Genomic DNA, 24,597 nt, shown 5'->3' on the forward strand with positions numbered 1-24,597 from the left:
TGCATTTATGTTATTTCCCTATATAATGTGTCTGTGTTTAGTATATTATATGTTTAAACCGATGAAATAAATATGATAGACCAGTGGTTCTCAACCTGTGCTACGTACGCGAGCTCCCGCTAGGTGGTACGCAGAGGAATCTGAAATATAACAAATATATATATATTTAATTTTTTTTTTAAATGTTATTTCACCTTAACCTTTATCTTACACATAACACAGACATAAAAAATACAGAAAACACAACTAAGTAAACAAAAAGACGAAAAGCAGTCACTACATTGTGCACATTAGGACAGTAAGAAAGGTGCACTACTTATTACTGCAAGAGCAGCTGGCGGTAAGGACTTCAGACAACTTCCATTTAAAACAGGCTATAGATGAGAGTAACAAATGAGTCACTTCAGGGCAAAAATAACGGCTCCGCCCATTCTCCGGGGAAAAGAACGCTGTCAGTTGAATACAAATTCTGAAGTTTTTGCCAATCCGATCAGAAATGTACCAAAGATTTTTGGATCTTCAAAGAGCCCGATTCCAAATCGGCAAACAATTGCATTAAGCCATTAGAAATTGACGATCGGGCTCGATATATGGTTAATTATAGCAGTAGGCTATCAATTTTCATAGATGAGATTAACACCTACGTGACTTTACGGCCCCGCCCACTTTTGGGGGAAACAACGCTGTCATTTGAATGGCGATCGAGCCTGAAGGCACAGAGCTCTTCTTTTACTGTCCTTTCTTCTTAGAGGAAGTACAGAAACACCGAACTCTTGATTATTTTTTATGTTTGAGGTGCAATAAACGACACAGCAGCTTTTTGGCATGATACAACTATTATGTTCTGCCTCGCTCAAGAGAGTAACAGCTGGAGAAATTACAGCCTCGCCTACTGATTTTAATTTAACCATATCAAGACCGATTGTCGATTTCCAATGATCAAATTTAATTGTTTGCCTGACCGGCCATCGTAATTGAGCTCTTTGAAGATCCAAAAATCAACGGTTTTCAAAGATTTTTTATCAGATTGGCAAAAACTTCAGAATTTGTATTGACCGCCATTCAATCATACTATGAAAATACAAAAAACGAATGAAAATACGCTTGAGATAATTGAAACTGTGGTTTGAATTAGTTCTAATAAATAGGCTATTGTTGTTTTTAGATTTAGAAACGAAAAATGTTTTTAATTTATTTTTGGCCTTGCTATGACGACCATACCACCCGCGAACGATTAGAACGTTGCAAGCAAGCTATGAAAGAAAGAAGAAAGCTGAATTATGCTAAAAACGTGGCTCAAAACGGGAGGTATACGGAAGAGATGTACAGGGGAGAACATTACCAGCGAAAGGGAACAAGTGAATGAGGAGGAGGACAGCCAAGCGAGCGCAAGCGCAGGCTCCGCCAGCAACGCAACAGTGATATGCGCAGCCACAACGCCGCCCAGTGCTAACGCTGCTAACGTAGCTGCGAGTGTCTCAATCAGCAGCAGCGCAAGTGAGTCCATAAAAAGGAGACACAAACCAGTTCGGAAATACAACCAGGGTTACATTACATTTGGATTCAGCTGCAGTGGGACAGATGAGCCCAGACCACAGTGCGTGATTTGTGGTGAAGTGTTAAGTAATAATTCTATGAAACCATCGCACCTCCAACGGCACCTTACAACTAAACACGCCCACCTGCAAGACAAGCCAACGGAATTCTTTACAAGAAAATGTCATCTACTGAATAAGTGCAAGTCAACGATCCAATCCAGCTGTACACCCATAGCCAAGGCACAGGAAGCCTCGTATCGTGCCAGCCTCCGCATTGCGAAAGCCGGTAAGCCACACACAATTGGCGAAAAACTTTGTCTCCCACTCGCAAAAGAAATGACAGAAATCATGTGTGGCGAGAAGGCTGCCAAACAGTTACATTTGGTGTCACTTTCCAATTATACTGTGTCACGGAGAATAGTAGAGATGGCAGAGGATGTTAAAAATACATTGATTGAGCGCATTAAAAGTAGTAGCTATTATTCCATCCAGCTGGACGAGACTACTGATGTTAAAGATTTTGCCAATTTGATGGTTTATGTCAGAAATGAACATGATGGTGCAGCTCAGGAAGACTTTCTGTTCTGTCAACCACTGGAGACCAGGGGCCGTATTCACAAAGGATCTTAGGGCTAAAAGTAGCTCCTAACTGGCGAATTTAGGAGAAACTCCTAAACATAATGGGCGTGTCAGTCTTAAATGTAGGACTCCTAATTTTATTCACTAAGAGCAATTCACAAAGTATTTTAGGCCTAAAAGTAGCACCTAAGTTTAGGAGAGCTTAAAAGTCCTCGAGAGGACTCCTAACTCAGTAAGACCTATTCACAAAGAATCTGAAAATGGCTGCGAGACGAAATGTTTTGGAGACAATGGAAGACTGTGAATTGATGAAGAGATATCTAAATCGTGAGGGTATCAAACTTGTTGTGGAATTAGTGTGGGATGCAATAACATCCCCGACTAACAGGAATAACCCGATTAGTCCGGAAATAAAAGGTTTGGCAACACTACGATATTTAGCAATGTGGGAAAATGCAACTTTGCAATGCCGACGATTTAGGAATATCGCAACCATCAGTCAGCCGTGCCATAAGCCAAACCATCAACGCGCTCTCTAGACCACATATCATCCAACAGTTTATCCGGTTTCCTTTGGACAATCAACAACTACACAGGATCAAAGCCAACTTCATGGCAATTGCAGGTATGCCCGGTGTGGTCGGTGCTATTGACATAAAAACAATTGCGCCATCAAAAGATGAGGACGTGTTCGTCAATAGAAAGAAAGTACATTCCATCAACACGCAGATTGTTTTCATTCATCATGATAGGGGGACTTGAACGGCGGTATGGGCTGTTATTGAAAGTGTTTAAGTGCTGGAAATATGTTCATTGGATAATAGTTTGCAGAGTGCTTTTAATTGCCCCCTTGATTTAATGCAATTTACATATTTGTATTGTTTGCTCTCTCTCTCTTTAACGTGCATATACAACGTCATTATCGTGGTCTGCACAAACTTGTCATCATGCGTGTCTGTCATCATTCTGCTAACTGCACTGTCCATAACTATTTGATAGGAATACATTTCTAGCCTAGGCTATTTCCTTGTTTTTCGGTGATTTAGTGGGCTCGTTTGTGGGATGTTGCGGATGAGTTTCACCGAGACCGCCTGCTCTGAACAACCACTCACCGTACTGACCGCTTCTAAACTCATGCACGAGAATCGACGTAATCCATAGCAACGGCGCGTCACTCTTAGTTCACTCTTAGTGATTTATCCTTAGTATGAGTAGGTCTCAGCGGCTTTGTGAATAACTTTTAAGAAAAAACTCCTACGTAAAATGTTTTAGCGCGAGTTAGGAGCACTCCTAGCGGTAAGATAAAATGCTTTGTGAATACGGCCCCTGAACAACAGCTGAGCACATTCCAGCTCCTAGACGCGTTTGTGCAAGGGAATGGACTTGAATGGAAAAAGTGTGTCGGAGTCTGCACAGACGGCGCGAGGGCTATGACTGGCCGCCACAGCGGAGTAGCAGCTCAGATCAAAGAGGTCGCACCGGAGATGCGATGGACACACTGCAGCATCCACCGGGAGGCGCTGGCGGTGAAGAATATGCCCGATGGTTTGAAGTCTGTGCTGGACTCTGCTGTGAAGAGTGTGAACTTCATAAAGGCCCGACCGATGCAGTCTCGCCTATTCCAAGTGCTCTGTGATGAGATGGGCAGCGAGCATGTCCAACTTCTGCTCCATACCTATCAAGAGGGAAAGTGCTTTCAAGGCTTTTTTAATTGCACAGAGAAGTCCAAGTCTTCTTACAGGACAAAAAACGTCCCCTTACCAGATGTGTTTGATGATACAGTGCGGCTCAGCCAGTTGGCATACTTTTCAGACATTTTCTCCCGTTTAAACGACCTGAATTTGTGACTACAGGGACTCTCCATCAATGTGTTTGATGTGCAGGACAACATCAACACAATGCTGAAAAAGTTGGAGTTATTCGAAATCAAAGTCAAGGCAGGTGATGTTTCAGCTTTCCCTGCTTTAGAGAGTTTTCTGTCTGAGAACGAGCTGACCCTTGATGAAGGAGACAGGGACAACATGGTTGCACACCTTGTCTCGCTCAGACAACAGTTCCGCCAGTATTTCCCAGTGATGACCGAAGACAACAGCTGGATGAGAAGCCCGTTCAGCATGGAAGCCTCTGGACTGCCAAATAACTTAACTGTGACTGAGCAGGAGAGTTTATTAGAATTGTCTTGTGATGAAACACTAAAGCCTGCTTTCAGAAAGCAGTCTTTAGTGGACTTTTGGATAAAGCAACACAGAGAATAACCCGCCCTGTCTGACAAAGCTGTGCGCTTTCTCCTTCCTTTTGCGACCAAATATCTGTGCGAGAAAGGCTTCTATTCCCTTGCTGTTATTAAAACCAAATACAGAAGCAGGCTGAATGTTGAGCCTGACCTGAGACTGAAGCTCACCTTGATTGCCCCAGACATCAAAGGACTGTGTTCACGGAGACAGGCGCAACCTTCTCATTAGATTTAGGTGACTTGTCAATGGACACCAACATGTGGCAGAGAGAGAGTGAGTGTGTATGAATGAAGTACTGTACAGTTGGTTCTGTTCTCACTTGCTGTGTGTGTGTGTGTGTGTGTGTGTGTGTGTGTGTGTGTGTGTGTGTGTGTGTGTGTGTGTGTGTGTGTGTGTGTGTGTGTGTGTGTGTGTGTGTGTGTGTGTGTGTGTGTGTGTGTGTGTGTGTGTGTGTGTGTGTGTGTGTGTGTGTGTGTGTGTGTGCGTGCGTGCGTGCGTGTGTGAATCAAACTGAGCTGATACACCAAATTCTAAACAGTTTGTTTATAACTGTTTATGTGTTTATTTGTGTGTGTTTGTGTATAGATGTTGCAACTTAGAGCTTTGGCAATATATGTCACTATGGTCATGCTAATAAAGCTATTGCATTTCATTGAGTGTGTGTGTATGTATGATTGAAGTACTGTTCAGTTGTCATTTGTTGTGTGAGACTAAGTTATTATTTGTGTTCTTTATGTTCTCACTTGTGGTGTGTGAGTGAGTGAGTGAGTGAGTGATGAGTGAGAGGGAGAGGGACTGCCCTTTGTACAAGTAGCTGTTGCTGACAATAAATAATGTTATTATGAATACATTTGCCTCCGAGTCCTGCATGAACTGTAAATAAACTGTATTTTAACATTGGACATATGGTGGTACTTGGAGAGCCAACTATTTTTTCAGGTGGTACTTGGTGTAAAAAGGTTGAGAACCACTGTGATAGACCATTTAGCAGTAAGGGTTAGATCAATATGATTTTGAGGACTTGTGGTTAATATTAGGTTTGTTTGTGCTTGTAATGTTTCTGTATAATACATGAACTATGTAAAATAAAAATCAGTATTGATATATGTAGTGTAAATACTTTATATGTAATGTCTGGACCCTTATTTTCTAGCCTCCTATAGCTTATCAGGGTTTCCCATTTCACACGTCTCCATTATGTCTTATGATTGTATTTGAATTGAAACTTGTAAATTGCTAAATAAAAGAAATAAACAGTAAACAGTGAATTGGATCAGATTGACCTCATATTGCTTTTTTTTTTATCTATGAGATATCATGTGTTTTTTTTGTGAGGGTTGGAGGACTTATTGCTCATAATACTGCTCTGTCTGAGTATGGCCGAGTGCCTGTAATGCAACATTTGCTTAGTCGGAGCACTCCTCCGAGCTACATGCTGGATGGTGCATGTCATTGCGCCTGAAAGAAAAGGACCGCACAGCACACAGTTATCTAGAATCCATTACGCCTCACTTTTGTTTGGCCAGCCTGCTGTGTGGCAAATATTCCAGCAGGTTACATGAGAAAGAAAGGGGCATGTACTGTACACTAACAAAGAGGCGGAAAGGGTACTTACAAAATAAACTCTCAGGGTCACCTCAAAAGCACAGCAGGGGCCAACACATTTCTCTTCAAGTGTGGATCCTAAAGTGCTTGTGCACAGGCATGTACATACCAGTTGAGATGCTTTACTTACATAAAAGTATCAATACAACAAATAAAATAAAAGTTGACTATAGAAAAAGCATGTATTGTCTGCAAAGTGTAATTTGAAGTATTGAGAACTCATAATGAAGAACAGTCATTGTCATCAATATGTTACCATATTATAGCAAATGTTTAGAGTTGTCGGTAGCATTTTATGTTTTACCTGCATGGAAACCTGAACTGTTATACGGTATACTATTGGATAGTTGATGTAAACAAACAAACAAAATATAATATGGTGATATCAAATATGTTGTCATTTATTGATATTGGCTTGGGAACCGAAGGGTCCTCGGTTCTAGTGCCGATCGGACCAAAATAATACGGAGTGTGGAGTGCTAACTGGAGAGGTGCCAGTTCACCTCCTGGGCACTGCTGAAGTGCCCTTGAGCAAGGAACCAAACCCCTAACTGCTCCCCGGCGCCGGAGAAACTGGCAGCCTGCTCGCTCAGACATTTCTCCTAACAGAAAAAAGTGTTTGAATATGTATTCAGACCTACTGTGTAAAGCTCCTGTCCTGTGCATTTGTGTGTATTGCACTGTGTGTTACAGCTGAGTGAACACCTGAATTTCCCTGGGATAAAAGAAAGGTTCATCTTCTACTTCTACTGTAAGAAAGAGATAAATAAAGGGTTGTCTTCTTCCTAATTGCTTGCTTTACAAATGTTGTCATTCATCTGACCTCTGCTAATTTAGTTTTTCACAAAAAAGCTTCAGTATTGCAGCTACTTATTTGAAGTTCTTTAGCAAAAAACTGCTTTGGTCTGCGGGATAAAAAGGCATTTTTCTGTGCAGAGTAACACTCCTGTCTCCGTCAGTTGAAGGGCCCCTGCTTCACTCTCTCAAGGTGTTTGATTTTGCTTTTGTATTGACTATAAGAAATATATATATATACTCTCCATTGTATGCTCGCTTTGCTTGCATTTTATACAGAACCGAAGTCTTTTACATTCAGAAGAGTGGAGGAAAATTAATGTCGCCTGCCCTTTAAAAACAATTCACAGTTGTATAGTTTCAGGGGGCTGTTGGTGATGGCGCTGCTGTCATTCTGATGTCCTGCGGCCATGACATTCTGCGGCACACTTACAGCCATTGTAACAAATTCAATAAGACTCCTTCAAACAGCCATGACAAGATTACCAATGTCCTGAAGAAAATATATGTTTACCTATTTCTGTACACTGGTAGCTCATCACAGCTCAGTTGCAAAGCCATATATTATAGTTATCAGTGTAACAGCCATATTGAGAAGCTGTATGTCTGTTTTTGCAGCATTCTACGATAAAGTTCAGCATTATCAGCATGCTTGGTATTGCCGAGTACATCTTACAGCCAAAATACAAGGTTATCTCTCTGCCCCGAGCTTACAGCAGGAAACGCTCCATTATTCCACCCGTAGACTTGCCCTGCCATAACACGCTGACTTACACAGGCATGGAGTAATCTAACACTGATCTTTACTTTCCTAGATCTCATCAACAGCCATCTGCAAACAGCTATGATTGAAATGAGAATTTAATTTGAAATGAGAGCGCTTGGTAACCCATGGCAGTACAGTTGTGCAGAAAAGGAGCTGAAGGCCAAAATGAAGAGGATTACGGACGAATTACCTGTGTTCCGACTCGTGGATGGAGAAAATGACTCCTGACGTGGAGGACTTCTGCTGGATGGAGGCCAAGAAGGTAAACTCACTTTTCCTCTTGAACAGCTGCACCACTTTCTCTGTGATGTGTGCAGGGGCGTGAACTGCTCTCCCAACATCTGAAGGAATAAAGTAGAAATGGAAGTTAATCGTGAGCCCGTGTAAAGTCTTTTCACAGGCGATGTGCTGTGTGCCTCCGTCTTTTGCACTTGCCAAAAGTTGGGGCATCATATTAAGCTATCTAATCAAACATGGTGAAATAACTTTACGCTTTGAAAATATATCTCATCTACAGTTCTCCCTGGCAGTATGTTTGAACAGAAAATTCCTCTGTTGATGCCAACAAGTTCCACCAAACGGATGCATGTTAATTGATACTTAGACAGGACACTTTTTCATAGACATGTGTGCTTTCTTATACTTAAGATAACTTTGTTCCCTCTAGAGATGTTATTCTAGTTAAATCGAGCTTCTTCTGGGAAGAGCTCTGGCCCAATGTTTTGAAGTTTCTTTTTAAATGTTACTACCAGTTAAAGACAATTTTAGTCTTTAATAAATACATTGTTTATGGTCACTTTATACTAAAAATTGCCAGGTTCTGTAAAAAGGCCAATTTTATACAACATACACATTCAGATAATGGGAGAGGTTGGAAAAATAACAACAGTTTAGCCTAGATGTTGCTAACAAGGCCTTATTGTAATTTTTAAATATGGTAGGTAGAAGTTGAGCAGGGATTTTTACATCCAATAGTTTGTGCCATAACGTCTTTGTCTGCCTTCAGATTCTCTTGAAAAAACTTTTTTTTCCGTACTTAAGGAATTATTTCTAGCAAGATGTCAGTGTTCTTATATGTAGGCTTGTAAATTATAATTCCAGTGATGTCTGTAAGTCAGCAATAATAATTGCAAGGAGGGGTCACTAGTTTGATTAGCAAACAGCCAGTTGAAAAAGAGGGATGATAGATTATGTAAAGTATATGAGTGTTGGAATTCAAGCAGTTGATACATAGAAGTTAGCAGCACATCTGTGCCAAGACCATCTAAGTGCCAAGAAATCTATAGAATGTAGCATTTGCTAGGAAGAATGGGGGCTTTGTTTGTTTTTTCTTCAAATGTCCTATGTATTGTATTTCATCGAGCGCTAGATGAGTCTTAATATTGATTTTCTTCTATCCAGAGACAGTGGTTTTCATTTATGTCAATATGCTATGAGAAGAAACGTGCAGACTCGTAAACCATTCACTGATGACGCCGGAGTTTTAAAACGCATTACTGTGTAAAATTAGACACCAACAACTGGCAACCTACTCACAAAAGATCAGAAAACATTGCATGTCAATGCAATGCGGTCTCCGACCTTGTAAAATTGCTATAACTTTCTTTAGAGATCATTCAAATTTAAGGCACACTGTGGTTAGAGGTTTTCATAGCTCATGCAAGTTGCATATAAGTTTGAATTGCTTTAACTGTAAATGACTGAAACCAGTGGCTGCCAGGAAGATAGAAAAAACATGGTTTGCTTTCGGACTTGTGGCAGTATGGCTTTAGGATGTCAATGATGGTCCTGTAAAAGGTGCCTTCAACTTTGGTTAGAAGTGTTGGACTACTGGATGGATTGCCATAACAATTGTAAGGATTTGCAGTACTCCCTCCTTCTGCTTCCCTTTTTGTTTGTTGTCTGTTGTTGTCTGTCTGTCTGTCTGTGTTTGTCTCCCGGGCTGGGCGTGGCTGACCTATTTCTGGTTCCCGCCAATTCATCTCTGCAGCTGTTCTCATTCATAACACTCCGTTCGATGTCTCACTATGGGATGCGCCTCAACGCATATGCACCAGAAGCATCAATCTCATTACGCCAATCCTGATTGGCTGGTGATCTTGACGCCAACGTCAGGGAATCCACCAACCCTATAAGTAGCTTGCGCCACGACGCAGGCGTCATTCAAACACCTCTTCTCGCTTCGGAGCACATCTCGAGAAAGATCAGTAGCTAGCTAGCTTAACGGTCCACAGACTGATATACGAAGCTAACCTTCGGTCGACGGGCGCTCGCCAGCTACTTTTGCTTCGCACGGGAATTTACTGTATTAACACTCCAGTTAATATCAGAATCTACCCTGCCGTTTTTTTCCAACGGATAACGGTAAGGTTTTTGGATTTTTTCCCGCAAACGGTAACACGCCTGTTGCTCGTTTGTCCTTTCTACGCCGCACCAAGGCTAGCTAAGATGGACTCTTCCCTCCCTCACACCAGAGGAGACGGAGTGTCGGAGGCTCGGCTCTGCGGCTGCGGGCTAAAAATATCGAGTACTGACTCACACCAGGTCTGCTCGTCTTGCCTCGGGCTGCAACATGCCCAGGAGGCTATCGACACCCCCGGCGCGTGCGGGCATTGTTCCCGTTTTACCGCCAAAAGCCGCCGCCGGCGTCTAGCGCGCCAAGCTAGCATGCCGGTCCGAGACCTCCCCATGCCTGTAGACTCGCCGGCCGGCGAGCAGGGCATGGTGGCGACCGCCACGGGTGCCGGGTCCCGCGCTGTGTCAAGCTGGGACTCGGTGGCGGCGACAGCCGCGGGAAGGGGGCCCCGTGCTGTGTCAAGCTGGGGCTCCCAACTGGACCTCACCATGGCCTCACCCGCGGAGGATGTCCTGGAGCTGGACTATGAGGAGGAGGAAGAAGAATACGCCTCGGAGTTTCTTCTTTCCGACTCAGACGAAGGCGAAGATGACATCTTCGTCTCGTCTGCCCAGGCTGCCAAGCCTGAGGCCATGTCTACCTCCCCGGGCGGGGACGAGCCACCGCTCCCCCGCCTCAGCATGGACCTGCAGGCCGTGTGTCAACGCGCTGCATCTAAGCTGGACATCCCCTGGCCTGAAGCGGCCAGAGAGCCCTCCAGGTCTAGATACGAGGGAAAGAACTTGCCCCAAGCCGCAAGGCTGACCAGGCAACTTCTCCCCGTATTTCCGGAGCTGCTGGATGAGGTGTCGGTCTCCTGGAGAGACCGCCCCTTCAGCAGCAAGGCCCCAATCCAGGGAGCCTCCTCTCTGGACTGTGAGGGCATGGAGAAGCTCGGGTTACTCCGCATGCCTCCTATGGAGCCGCTTGTGGCAGCCCACCTCCAACCGCGGGTGTCGGCGGCCCCGAGCAGGAACCCCACACTGCCGACAAAGGCGGACCGGTTCCAGTCCGCAATGACTGAACGGGCCTACAAAGCGGCTGCTTTGTCCGCCAGGGCGCTAAATGTCTCCTCCATGCTAACCGCGTACCAAGCGGAGCTGTGCGCGGACATGACGGTGAAGCCTGAACCGGCCGTGTGGGAGGAGATCATGGCGATCACGGATATTTGCCTCCGCGTGCAGCGCTGTGCAGTACAGGCCACAGGAAAATCGCTGGGGATGATGGTGGTGCAGGAGAGAGCCAGATGGCTAAACCTGACAAACCTCCCCGACCGGGAAAAGGAGGACGTGTTGGACATGCCAATCGTCCCTGAGGGCATATTCGGCTCAGCTCTTGCCTCCATGCAACAGCGGTGTGAGGCCAAGAAGAAGGAGGATGAAGCTCTCCAGCTTTGCCTCCCTCGGAAAGCCCAGCCGCCGCCCCCAACGGTCCTGCGACGGAACTTCCCCCAGGCTACCCCGCACTCGGCCCTGTTCAAGGTCCCGAGATGGCAGAAGCCACAGCCCGCCCCCGGTCTCCCACCGAGACGCGAGGCGCGGACGAATTGGCCGAGAAAGTCCCCGGTCCCGGCAGCAGCCACACAGGCACCGCCGACCCAGACTTTCAGTCACCAGGCGAGGAAGAAGAAGAGGGCAGCCTGACAGCCTTCCCTCCCCCCCTCGGGGAAAGGGCTGGAGGTTTCCTGTTCTCTTTCAGCCCTGGATCGTGTTCCACACGTATCCAGCACCCATGTGTTTCCGGGGGACAACCACGCTCCCGCCTTCCCGCCGCCTCGGGTGATGACTGCACGTCATCCTCCAGTTCGCGCCATGAGGGAAGCAGACTTCACAGCACTGGCAGCAGTTCCTGCCAGTCGTTCAAGTCACACAAACACACACAAGGGTCTAAAAATAAAATGTTTGCCACTGTTGCTTCCAGGCTTAAAGCCAAGGGCACAGTCGAAAATATTAAAAAGACAAATAATAATGTCAATAAACAGTCAGGCGACTGCTCCGCTTCTGAGAGTGGCTATGAACGCCTCTCTCGGAATGCGGACGGTGGCCGGGCCTGTGAACGCACCATCACCGCGCGCATGCGCAGTGTCAACCGAGGTTGTCACCCTAGAGCGCCACCGTGTTCAGACACTAGAGGGCGCCATAACACAACCAATGCGGTCACAGGGTGCAGACAACAGAGATATGGTGACATCCCCGCTCGCTCTGAGGAGCGAAAGGTGGAAAATGCTCACATGCTCTGCTTGGGTTTTCAAAACGATATCACGGGGCTACAGACTCCAATTCGCTGTCACCCCCCCTCGCTTCTCGGGCATTGTGCAATCACATGCCCGGGGAGCGTCGGCTCACATTCTAGAGCAGGAGATTCTCTCGCTACTAGAAAAGAAAGCCATATCCATCGTACCCTCCAAACGGAGTCAGAGCGGCTTCTATTCCAAATATTTCCTCGTTCCCAAACGGGGAGGGAATGGAATTCGCCCCATCCTAGATTTAAGGGCTCTGAACGGGTATCTCAGAAAATACAAATTCCGGATGCTCACTCACACATCCCTACTGCGTCTCGTGCGTCAGGACGATTGGTTCACATCAATCGACCTGAAAGACGCGTATTTTCACATCCCAGTATATTATCCACACAGGAAATATCTGAGGTTCGCTTTTCAGGGTGTCTGTTACGAGTACAGAGTGCTTCCCTTCGGTCTGTCTCTCAGCCCACGGGTGTTTGTGCGATGTACGGAGGCAGCGATAGCCCCGTTAAGACAACAGGGGATTCGCCTGGCAACCTATTTAGACGACTGGCTCCTTCTGGCACAGTCGGAGCAGGAGGCTATTATGCAGACGAATATCCTCATGAAACACCTGCTCGACCTGGGTTTTGTAATAAACACAGAAAAGAGCATGTTGTCCCCAGCCCAGTCGGTGCTCTTCCTGGGCTTACGCCTGAGCTCGGTGCCCTTCACAGCCCGCCTGTCAGCGGAGAGAGTGAGAGCCTTCAGGGCTTGCCTCGCTCGTTTCCAGCCACGCAAATATGTTCTCTTCAGATCGTGTCTGCGGTTACTGGGGCTCATGGCGTCAGCCATCCTAGTAGTACGTCTGGGCCGCTTACACATGAGGGAATTTCAGCGCTGGGTAGCTGCCCTCAGACTAAACCCCACGCGTCATGGCGCGCGGAGAGTGATGGTCACTGTGCACTGCGTAACGGCGCTACGCCACTGGCTGCACCCGACTTTCCTGGTGCGAGGCGTGCCTATGGGTGCTGTCTTATCGCGGAAGGTGGTCACCACGGACGCATGTCTGACGGGCTGGGGGGGCATATACGAAGGTCGACCTGTGAGGGGTCTCTGGAGCAGAGACCTCCAACGGTCACACATAAATTATCTGGAGCTCTTAGCGGTGTTTCTCACCCTAAGACGCTTTCTGCCTTCTCTCAGGGGACATCATGTCCTCGTGAGGACAGACAACACGACCACGATATCGTATATAAACCGCCAAGGGGGTTTGCGTTCTCTACAGTTACACAGGCTGGCACGCAAACTGATCTTATGGAGCTGCGGACGTCTCCTCTCTCTGAGAGCGACACACGTACCGGGAGTGATGAACCTCGGGGCAGATCTGCTGTCCAGAGGTGCACCACTGTACGCAGACTGGACTCTACATCCAACGATTGTGAGTCAGCTGTGGGTGCGTTACGGCCGGGCCGCGGTAGATCTGTTCGCATCAAAAGAAAATGCTCAATGTCAGCTGTTCTTTTCAATGCGCGATCTAAATGCACCGTTAGGCGTGGACGCGCTCGCGCACGTTTGGCCCCCGGTCCTTCTATACGCGTTCCCACCCCTGGCTCTAATTCCTCCAACTCTGGCCAGAGTGAGAGAACAACGCCACACACTGATCCTGATAGCTCCACACTGGCCTGCAATGTACTGGCTGGCGGAGATATATCAGCTGCTGTGCGGACAGCCATGGCAGCTCCCGCTACACAGGGACATTCTATCTCAGGCGGGGGGAATGATTTTTCACCCTCACCCGGAGCACCTGGCGCTATGGGCCTGGCCCGTGAGTGGTATAACCTGAGTACAGTGGGGCTCCCTCAGAAAGTGATAAACACTATTCAGAGTGCAAGGGCTTCCTCCACCAGGTCTCTCTATGACTGTAAGTGGAGGGTGTTTGAGGAGTGGTGTCTTCAAAAGAAACACATCTCTTTTCAATGCCCTGTCGGTGTGATTCTATCATTTCTACAGGATCTGATTGATAAACACAGAGCTTTCTCCACGATCAAAGTGTACCTGGCTGCTATTGCCGCATGCCATGTGGGCTTTGGGGGAAAGACGGCTAGTCAACATCCCTTGGTCTGCCGTTTTATGAAAGGGGCTCGCCGGCTCCTCCCCGTTTCCAGGTCATTGGTGCCCTTGTGGGACTTGACGGTGGTTTTAGATGGGCTCGCTCGAGCTCCATTTGAACCCCTGGAAGACGCTGACATGAAGCACTTGTCACTGAAGACAGTGTTGTTACTGGCTCTGGCATCTGCCAAACGAGTCAGTGATATTCACGCGCTCTCTGTGCATCCTTCGTGTACTCAGTTTGCCCCGGGGCAAACGAGAGTATTGCTGAAGCCCAACCCGGCCTTTGTGCCTAAGGTGGTTGGCTCATGCACTCCCATTGACCTTGAGGCATTTCCTTCACCGCTAGGTTCCTCTGGGGAACAGCGGCCGAATTTGCTTTGCCCGGTTCGTGCTTTGCGCACTTATATGGACAGGTCGAAAGAGTTTCGGTGCAATGACCAACTCTTTGTATCTTGGGCTAACCCTCATAAGGGCAAGCCCGTTACCAGGCAACGGCTCTCCCACTGGATTGTGGAGACGATTGCTCTGGCTTATACGAGTCAGGGTTTGCAGGCACCAACGGGCCTGCGCGCTCATTCTACTCGTGGATTGGCTACATCCTGGGCTTTGTTCAAGGGTGTTTCCATTCAAGACATTTGTGCAGCAGCGAGCTGGTCCTCGCCGCTCACTTTTGTCCGCTTTTACAGGCTAGATGTTTCTGCTCCAAGTGTGGCCCGCGCAGTGCTGGGCCCCGTATTGGGACAGGGTTCTACCTGTTAAGTTCTGTTTTTGTGTTGGTGATTTTCGAGATAAGCATGTCTGGCAATGCGGGAGTCTCAATATCCCATAGTGAGACATCGAACGGAGTGTTATGAATGAGAACTATAGGTTACTTACGTAACCCCAGTTCTCAGAGTAACATGAAGTGAGATGTCTCACCTGACGGCCCTTCTTGCTGAGGCGAAGCGAGAAGAGGTGCTTATTTTGAATGACGCCTGCGTCGTGGCGCAAGCTACTTATAGGGTTGGTGGATTCCCTGACGTTGGCGTCAAGATCACCAGCCAATCAGGATTGGCGTAATGAGATTGATGCTTCTGGTGCATATGCGTTGAGGCGCATCCCATAGTGAGACATCTCACTTCATGTTACTCTGAGAACTGGGGTTACGTAAGTAACCTATAGCTTCTCATTCATCCTGATCATCTACTCATCCACATCTGCTTATAAACCAGGTCTCCTCATCCAGTCTTCACCAGTTCGTCGTCAAGATTACACTGGTAAACGTATTGCTTTCTAGCTTAGCCTGACACAACTCTGGAATCAGTTTTTTGTCTTACCTGTTTATCTCTCTATTCAGAACCCATCATCACCTCCTCCGCTATCCACGTCCAGCCACTTTCTCGTCGGATTCATCCGCTCTCCACGCAACCAGCTCCAGCCTGCTCGCTCCCCTCAGCTCTGAAACCCCTGCTCGCCACACTACTGTCCGGTAGGACAAACTCTAACTCCTGCTCCAACCTACTCGCTCTCGGGAGCGTAAAGACACAGGCTCAATCCACCTTTAATCTGCCTGGCGATAATCCCCAGCTCACTCCGGAGCCTCGGCTGAGGATCTCCATTCCCTCGCTTTTTTATCCCCTTTCCTAGACTATAATAACAACAGTTAGTATCCCCTGTCGCTATATGAAATTAAAACCTTTTGCTGCAAACTCCTGTTTTTCTGTCCGTGTTTGTATTATGGGTTCAGTCCTGAAAGGCGATCACGGAGCTTAACAAAAATGTGTTTAAATGTTCCTTGTCCACAGAGGAGGAATCCTTCCAATTTTGGTTATCCCTTTTCCTATTCCCTATTCCCACCATGACATCTACATGTTTGGCTTTTTAGTGAAATAGGCGTACAATTGCGTGGACACTCAGGATGAATTCTAGTTACTTGTTTAATTTACTTCTCATCTTCTGCCACCATCAGGTGAATGTACACTTTGTAGTTTATGACTCAATACCTCCAAAACAGGTTTTGTGTTTGTTGCTAGCATGCTAACAAACTAAACTTAGATGGAAAACGCAAGACTGTTAGCTTAACAGAGAGTTGCTAGCATACATCAAGTCTCATTTGTCCAAGTGCACAACTTAAATTAATTGAAATGATATGGAAATAAAACTGGTACATATTGAAAATAAAATAAATATATATATCAATTGTTAAGCGCTTTTGTTACATCAAACAGAAAACATCCCACTTTCTTTGTTAATGAATAAAGTTCTCACTTCCTTGTGTGTGCATGTGACTGGATTTGTAGGTGAGGAAACCAGAGGAATGTGTAGCGACAGTAACCATGTGACTAAGCCACAAAACACTGAGAACTGATTCTAAACGAGAAGATGCTTCCACTCTCCCAGCTGTACATGACAGACAGTCCAGTGTAGAGGAGCCATGGCTGTCTCAGAGCAGGGCTTTTAAAACTCCCCGGGGTGAGAACGGCCTGCCTTCTCACCCCACAGCCTTGTTGATGGGAGTGCCACTTCCCCCCATCTCCTGTTTCATGACCAGAGATCACCCCTTTCAATCTGAGATACTGAACCTGTTTTGTGAGGATGCCGTCAGATCAACAGTCTGTTTTTGTTTTCATCTCCATTTTACATTTTGAGAAAAAGGAGCTGTGTGGTGCACTTGAAAGTCAACAAATTGCTTCCTAATTGATTCAAAAAGTATTTCTTTCAAGTCCTATATTGACTCAAGCATACAGATGATAAATTGCAGCCTGAGCATATGATTATACTGTTCCATCAGCTGTGTCAGTCTAGAGGAAGAGAAAATAATTATTTCACAGCTGAGATTAACAACTCATATAACGGAGATAATGCAAATGAATGTAGTTTATAATAGTCTCTGTAGAGGTATTAAGAGGTGTTCTTAGAACCCATCAATGTCTATTGAATGAGCCAATACAATTGGTTAATCCCTTTTTAAAGAGGCCATATTGTGCTTTTCTGGGTTTTCCCTTTACTGTAATGTTTTATATAACTTTTTGTGCATGTAAATGCTCTGCAAAGGCTAAAAGCCCAAAGTTCCTTCCAGATGGAGTTTCTCTAACACACACTCCCCCCCTGTCTGAAACACCTCCATTGGACTGCTTTGTTTACTCCCAGAATATATATTGGCTTCACTATGTGGTAACACTGGCACATTTATGTCTAGCGCTCCAAACTGTTGGGCTAAAGGGCGGGACATCTCTTTGCGGTTGACCATCATAAGAGAGCCGGCCAGTTGACCAATCAGAGCAGACTTGGACTGCCCAGTTCACTTACTGTAGATCTATTGCCTCCCTTTATTTCATTAAAAATAATTAATTTTCACTTATCTTCAAACAACCTGGCCTTGCTTTTGACTGCACTTGAGATATGGAAATAATTATATTATTTGCCCGGATAAGTACATTTCCAGGCATTTTTCCTTATTAGTGCCTATGCTGAATACAGTATACTTAAAAATATTAAAATCAACCCAAATAACACATATTATAATTAACCAAGTTGTTGCGATACACCTATAGAATAATTATCCAATGGAAACCAATATTTACAAACCCAGACAGAACAGTAATGATGATGGATTGATTAGGAGCATAACTAAACCGTAAATGTCTCGACCGTACAGCCATCCCATAAATAATCCTATTTACAGTGACAGGAGGAAACAGGTAAAGCAGGAAGGCTGATCTCCCAGCAGGCCAGATGCAGCTCAGTGTAGGAGGTGGCTGCTGGCTGTCAGCACCTCCCTCTACATTTTACAGCTCATCTCTTTGATCAGGAGCCTGGCGGGTCCTCCCCCAACTTGGCTAAGTCTTACAGATGGCCTCTTTAAACTGGCAGTGAGGAAGAGGAGCTCAGCCATGGTCCGGAGAGACTTTGCTCGCCAAAGACACAGCCAGTAGCGTCTTTGAAGACTTCTGTCTGGCCTGATATGGTGTCACAGCCAGATAAGCACATTACAGTTCTACACTCGAGTTTTTGTCAAGGTCACGAAGTAGATCAGGGCAGAGTTTTGGAGGAGGCCAGTGTCCAGCAGGCCGACAACTGGCAAGAACAATCCATGCTCTCTAGCCTAATAATGGTGCGTTCACCCTTCGCTCTAATCGCTCTTATCGCATCGCTCTATGCGTGTTTTCTGAATGGAGATCGGGTCAACCAGGCTAAACTAACATTGTATATGCTCCGTCCACACTCACGACAACGGCCTACAGACATAAATAAACCAGCGACTGTATTCGCCATGACACAGACAGTCCGTGGTTTGTACTTCTTTAATTTTTGTCCAGTTTCTGAACAGATATGAGGAGCTTTGAGCTCTGAGTGCTAACAGCTAACGGCTGATGTTTTGGTTTTCTGGTTCAACTCGAGCGGTTGTCGCGCCCCCCTTCAATCGCCTCAATCACGCAACGGCATTCGCATCAACCGCTTCATGTGCGCCGTCGGAACGAATTTGCGTCTGTCCGCATCTCTGCATTCACTTTACATGTAATCGCGCCTCCCCCAAAAATCACATCGGGTCCGGTGTGAATGCACCATCTGAGGAACATTACTGCTCATCTCCTCCTGCTGCTATGTATGTTTATGATCTGCTTTTATAGCTGCGTATTGATTGGGGTTAAGTCATTTTGAAAAGATCTGCATATCTTGACTGCTGCTTATGAAGACGTACAGTATGCTGCATCTGTCATGGCTTGATGCGGTGCAATGATGCCAATGGAGTTTCATTGGCAGCCATCCTCAGGCACTGCCGAGAGAAAGACATGATTTCTTAAGAAAGTTGCACATTAAAAGTGCTAATGGACTATACATTGTTCAAGCCGTGAAATAAAAGTAGTAGTAGTACTAACACTTTGTCCCTTTTTTATGTTGATTTAATAAAGCAGTTTCCTGTTGAAAGTCAGATTATTTCCAGAGCAGCTAAACAGCTATAAACACGAACTAAGGCATAGGCTACACAGAAAAAAGGGTGTGTTTCTCCAACGCTGTTATCTGCCTTTAACATTTTCTCAGCTTGTTACAGTAGCTGTTAGTAAGTTTTGATCCAGTCGTTGTTGACTAAAATCCTTAATTATGTTGAGGATATAGTTATAAATGAACAAGATTTTAAAGCATCATGTAGAATTGTGCCTTAAAACTGGATTAAAAGTAAATTAATTACTTTTATGGCAGACAAACAAAACACTGAAAAGCGGATTTGACGCATCACAGACGTCCAAATAAAACAAATGGTTACCTTGATTAAGATTAACCCATTTTTCTAGTTTTAAAAATAGTTTGAAACATTTGGTATATACACAACTGAACAATATACAACTTAGGCTTTTAAACTTTTTGGAGAAATTGTTATAAACATTTGGAATGAAATAACCTGTGGATCAGTAAACGTTCAGACAGAAAACCTTAATTTGGACAAAGGAACCGGTGCATGCATAGACTGTAAATAAGAACAAACAAACTCCATCTATACTCAGGCTCCAAATCAAAGAGTGTCTCTGAGCACTATAAGGTAAAGCCAGTCTCTGTTGGACTCATGTCCCCCCCAGTGGCAACTCATTTTATATCACTGGCACCTGCTCAGAGGCTTCTTCGTTATAGAATGGAACAACATAAAAAGGTACAAAGGAGGAAATATACATCAAAGTTTTCCTGCATCGGTTGCAGTCAATTAGCTAAACCTTCAATGATGGAAAAAAACGTTGTTCTCTTGGGCGTCAGAACCCCTCCAGCTCTGTAATTCCTTTGACTGAGAAAATGCTGCTGACAGATCCATAAACACACCCACCTTCCAAGCAGGTGGGCCGTCTTTTCATCTTCAGCTGCCTTCACATCTACAGACACCAACAGTAAGACGATTGTATAGTCGAAGTCCACATCAATTTTCATTTATTTTGGAGGAAATAAGTGCTTTTTTTGGTAGTGTTGAGAGTTTATAACCATAATATCCATGGGTAAATGTATGATCCGTTTTTAAGAGTGCGCTTAAGACCTTCCTTTTTGATAAAGCTTATAGTTAGGGCTGATTAGATTCAGCCCCTAGTTTTGCTGATATAGGCTTAGTTTGGCGGGGGACATCTTACTTCTTCCTTCTCTCTGTCTATACCTATGTACTCTCATGTTCCGATTAACCCAGCTTCCCCAAATTTCTTTCTTTTTGGTGCCTATATACGCCGGGATCCGGAGTCATGGATGATCCTGTTGCTGTGGTCCTGAGTCCTGGATCGCGAGCCCTTGATCTTGAGTTGTGGCTGTGCCTGTTGCTGTGGTCCTGGATCATAAGTCCTGGATGGATATCCTTGTGGATTCATCTTCCTATTATACACACATGCATTTCCAAACATTTGGACTACCTATGTTGCAAATGTACACTGAACAAAAATATAAATGCAACACTTTTGTTTTTGCTCCCATTTTTCATGAGATGAGCTCAAAGATCTAAAACATTTTCTATATACACAAAATAACCATTTCTCTCAAATATTGTTCACAAATCTGAAAAAATCTGTGATAGTGAGCACTTCTCCTTTGCCGAGATAATCCATCCCACCTCACAGGTGTGGCATATCAAGATGCTGATTAGACAGAATGATTATTGCACAGGTGTGCCTTAGGCTGGCCACAATAAAAGGCCACTCTGAAACGTGCATTTTTGCTTTATTGGGGGGGTCTGGGGGGGTCCGAAAACCAGTCAGTATCTGGTGTGAGGGTTAGGATTAGGGTTAAGGTTAGGGTAATGTTGTGAATCAAGTGGCCCATGGTGGTGGTGGGGTTATGGTATGGGCAGGCGTATGTTATGGACGATGAACACAGCCCACTCGATTCACAACATTACCCTACACTCCTCTGTTGCTAACAAAGCACTTATATACTAAAAGAGGGCTGGCTTATCTAAAGCCAGTTGAGTAGCACTTGAAATGTTTGGCTCTATGAAACCTGATGTACTTATATGATTCTGTTTTCTTCAAGGTTGTATCTTCCTGGTCGAATGCACTTATTGTAAGTCGCTTTGGATAAAAGCGTCAGCTAAATGCAAAGTAATGTAATGTTGCTCTCCCTGAGGTTTCTCCCATTTTTCCCTTTAAACTGGGTTTTCTCCGGAAGTTTTTCCTTGTACGATGTGAGGGTCTAAGGACAGAGGGTGTCGTATTGTCATACTGATATTCTGTACAAACTGTGAAGTCCACTGAGACAAATGTAACATTTGTGATATTGGGCTATATAAATAAACAATGATTGATTGATTGATTGATTGATTGATGCTGGCTAACTTTGTCTCTGATAAACGAATGCTAAATGATGTTCGTTTGAAAAGAAAGTACATGCACATATAACATTTCAATATAATACATTCAATGATATATTCACCTTGCGCAATGGCAAAAACTCCCTAAAGATAGTATTTACCACTGCTGTTACCGGTGGCAGTTTTGCCAAAAGACCCCTCTTCCTGCTTCAATATTCCATGTGGTCAGCGTTTTGTCGGATCTATATGAAAGTTGAACTTTAATTCTCTACTGCTTCAGGACTCAGTCATTGTATAATCCAGTTATTCCTTTGGGAAATTGGGGCAAAAGCCGGTGCCATGAAACCATGACATTAATGATAAAACATATGGCATAGGAGAATACCTCCCCTCTTTTTCTTGTATTAATCTTTTGAATTGTCTCCGTAAGCTTCCAAATTATTTCTAAATGGGAAAAAAAACGCCACGCCCTGGGAAGAAATGTCCCACTTATATTCTCACAAATCATGTGCGGCAGTAATTACATTCATGCATGGTTACTAGGCAACTCAAAAAGAATATATTAAACAAACAATATATATGCCAATTGCCCAGCATATTATGAGCATTCATCGTCTTTTTTTATCTTTTTTCTTTCTGATCCAGCAAGAGGGCAGGCATCATAATTTCACTTCCACCCCTGCAGTCATCTGAACATCCACACATGAAGCTAGCCAGCCAGTCATCCGTCCAGAACACAGCAGACTGTCCCTGAGGAGCTAGCCTGCTTTCAGCTGCTGAAGGCGGTCTGCAGTGAGGAGTAAAGAGCAGAGACTGGACTGCAGAGCATGGGCTGGGCTGCAACTAAAAATAAAAAGGACTGAGGCGTGACTATAGCCGGAAAACAAACATCCACAAAACTTTCTAATATTCAAGGTAATGTTAAGAACTAAACATTTCAACAGCAACTACTGATGGCACTTCACAGTGAGTAGAGCAAAAGCGGAGAGCATATCTTCTATCAAAGCAAAATGCATAGGAGACAAACAAAGAACTGCAGCAGCAGAGATGCTAACAGAAGTTTACAAATAAATAACAGAACAAAGAACTTCCAAGGCAAGTGGAAAAGAATATGGAATAAGAAACTGGCAAAAACCACAGAAAGTGAACAGTGTGCGTACAGAAAAACAAAGGAGCAAGAGAGTTTGATGCACGCGAAAGGAGACTGGGAGTGCATGTCTGGCCGCCGAGCTCTCAGCAGCAAGCCTCTGCTAAGATGACTTGGCTTGCATTTGAAGAACTCCTCAGCTGCTGAAAAATTCATAAATGTGAATTGATAAAACATTGATGATACAGTACAACTTGCTCTTCCTTTTGCAAGTACATAAGCTGGCTGTAAACACTAAAAAAAAAACCTGTAAGTTCCATATTTTCGGTTATTGGTGTGATGTAATGACACATAATGTGATGCGACCGGACGCTGATATCCTCAGAGAGCACGCCCACCTCTTGAGCTGACGACACTCTATCTCAGGCCATCACACTGAGTGCACTTTGATTACAGTATATAAGGATAAAACTCTGAGAAATAAAACTCATCCATCTAGGCGTCGGATGTCACTAACAGCTATAATGCAGAGCCCTGATGCACAACGCAACCAGAGGAAGATCGGATATAGGTTGGAGAAATTAACTTCCTCTTTGATTTCCTTCAGGGGCATGAACATTTGCATGGTGTATTTCTATTCTCACACCAAACACATGCACAGTAAGGCTGTGAAGCCAGTGTTCAACTCTATGGAGTTATTTGTGCATATGTGTGTGTCATTTGAAATATGACTTTTGCATTTGAGGGAAAATGTCAATATGTAGGAAAATGCATTCACTGGCTTTCTTTAACACCATGCTTTAAGAAGATTGATGGATTTGAAATGAAGTTTAGGGAAACAGCTAGGCTGTTATCCGAGGGGATATCTGCATCTCAGAAGCTGCCGTTCTTACATATTGGGTTTTGTTTTGTTTGACCTATGTATTTACAGAGAAAAATTGGTAATTTATAGTTTAAGGTAGGAGTCCGACAATGTTGTTTGCCTGGTCTACAAGAATACTGTTCTCATACAACACAACTACTACTACTAAATCGTCACTACAAAGGAAACATTTTAATCTGGAAAAGATTATCCTTGGACATATCATAAATATTTTTCTTATTATAGTAAGGAAGAGGGGGGGAAATACATTCACCTCGGTACATTATTAGGAATACAGTTTGGTTGTAAGGGGACATGACATACACAAGAAGACAGGGTTGAATAATCAAAGCCACAGGTTCTGCTATAATGATTTGCAGTAAACTGTGTACATCTACACAGCACGTCGGAAAGCTATTATTTGATATTTATTTTCTACTTGTTGTTGCTTGTAACCATGGAAACACAGTTGTTATATCTGAGATAGCCTATAGTAAAGTAGGTGAGTGTGCATGTCTCTCTTTAAGTCACATATAAACTATAAATGTAGAGTAAGAACAGTTGTGATTTAACTGTATGTATGTAATGTAAATGTAACCTCAGTGTATAATATTAGCTGGTCTTGTGGTGTCATTTTTCTGACTAAAATATGGCAAGTAAAACTCAATAATAATTCAAACAAATTACAACTCGTGCCTTACAGATACACTTCTATATTCATGAATTAAAACACAAAGTATGTCAAATTCTGATACATTTCTGAGACGAAGTGAAATGTATGCTGCACAGCCACAGTCCCTGTGGGAACTAATCTATTTCCATACTGTGTGAGGATTTGAGTGTGTGTGTGTGTGTGTGTGTGTGTGTGTGTGTGTGTGTGTGTGTGTGTGTGTGTGTGTGTGTGTGTGTGTGCGTGTGTGTGTTTTGTTAACAACTCTCTAGGATGAGATCCTATCCATACTCTGCTCCACCCCCACAGCTATGCACAGCCCTCCTCTGCTGTGGGCAGGTTTTTAACACCGCAACAGTCTGTGCTTCAAAGTGCTCACACTGTCACACACACACACACACACACACACACACACACACACACACACACACACACACACACACACACACACACACACACACACACACACACACACACA

At 44.6% G+C, this 24,597-nt stretch overlaps 1 protein-coding gene and 1 long non-coding RNA gene across 2 annotated transcripts in view; one reads left to right on the top strand and one right to left on the bottom strand.

The window, feature by feature from the left end:
* LOC307030154 (protein kinase C-binding protein NELL1-like) overlaps positions 1-24,597 on the bottom strand; it is a gene marked incomplete at its 5' end in the record, with an annotated part of 327,739 nt that overhangs the window by 251,201 nt on the left and 51,941 nt on the right. The window contains 1 exon segment of the mRNA XM_079666422.1: positions 7,708-7,858. Coding sequence (XP_079522548.1) covers positions 7,708-7,858 — 151 coding nt within the window.
* On the top strand, positions 1,563-16,458 carry LOC307030158. Its single transcript, XR_013805561.1, has 4 exons — positions 1,563-1,824; positions 7,567-7,779; positions 15,460-15,504; positions 15,585-16,458. It is a non-coding gene; the product is annotated as an uncharacterized lncRNA (long non-coding RNA).

Source organism: Notothenia rossii, assembly GCF_949606895.1.
Source record: "Notothenia rossii genome assembly, chromosome: 2".
In the NCBI taxonomy this organism is placed as follows: domain Eukaryota; kingdom Metazoa; phylum Chordata; class Actinopteri; order Perciformes; family Nototheniidae; genus Notothenia; species Notothenia rossii.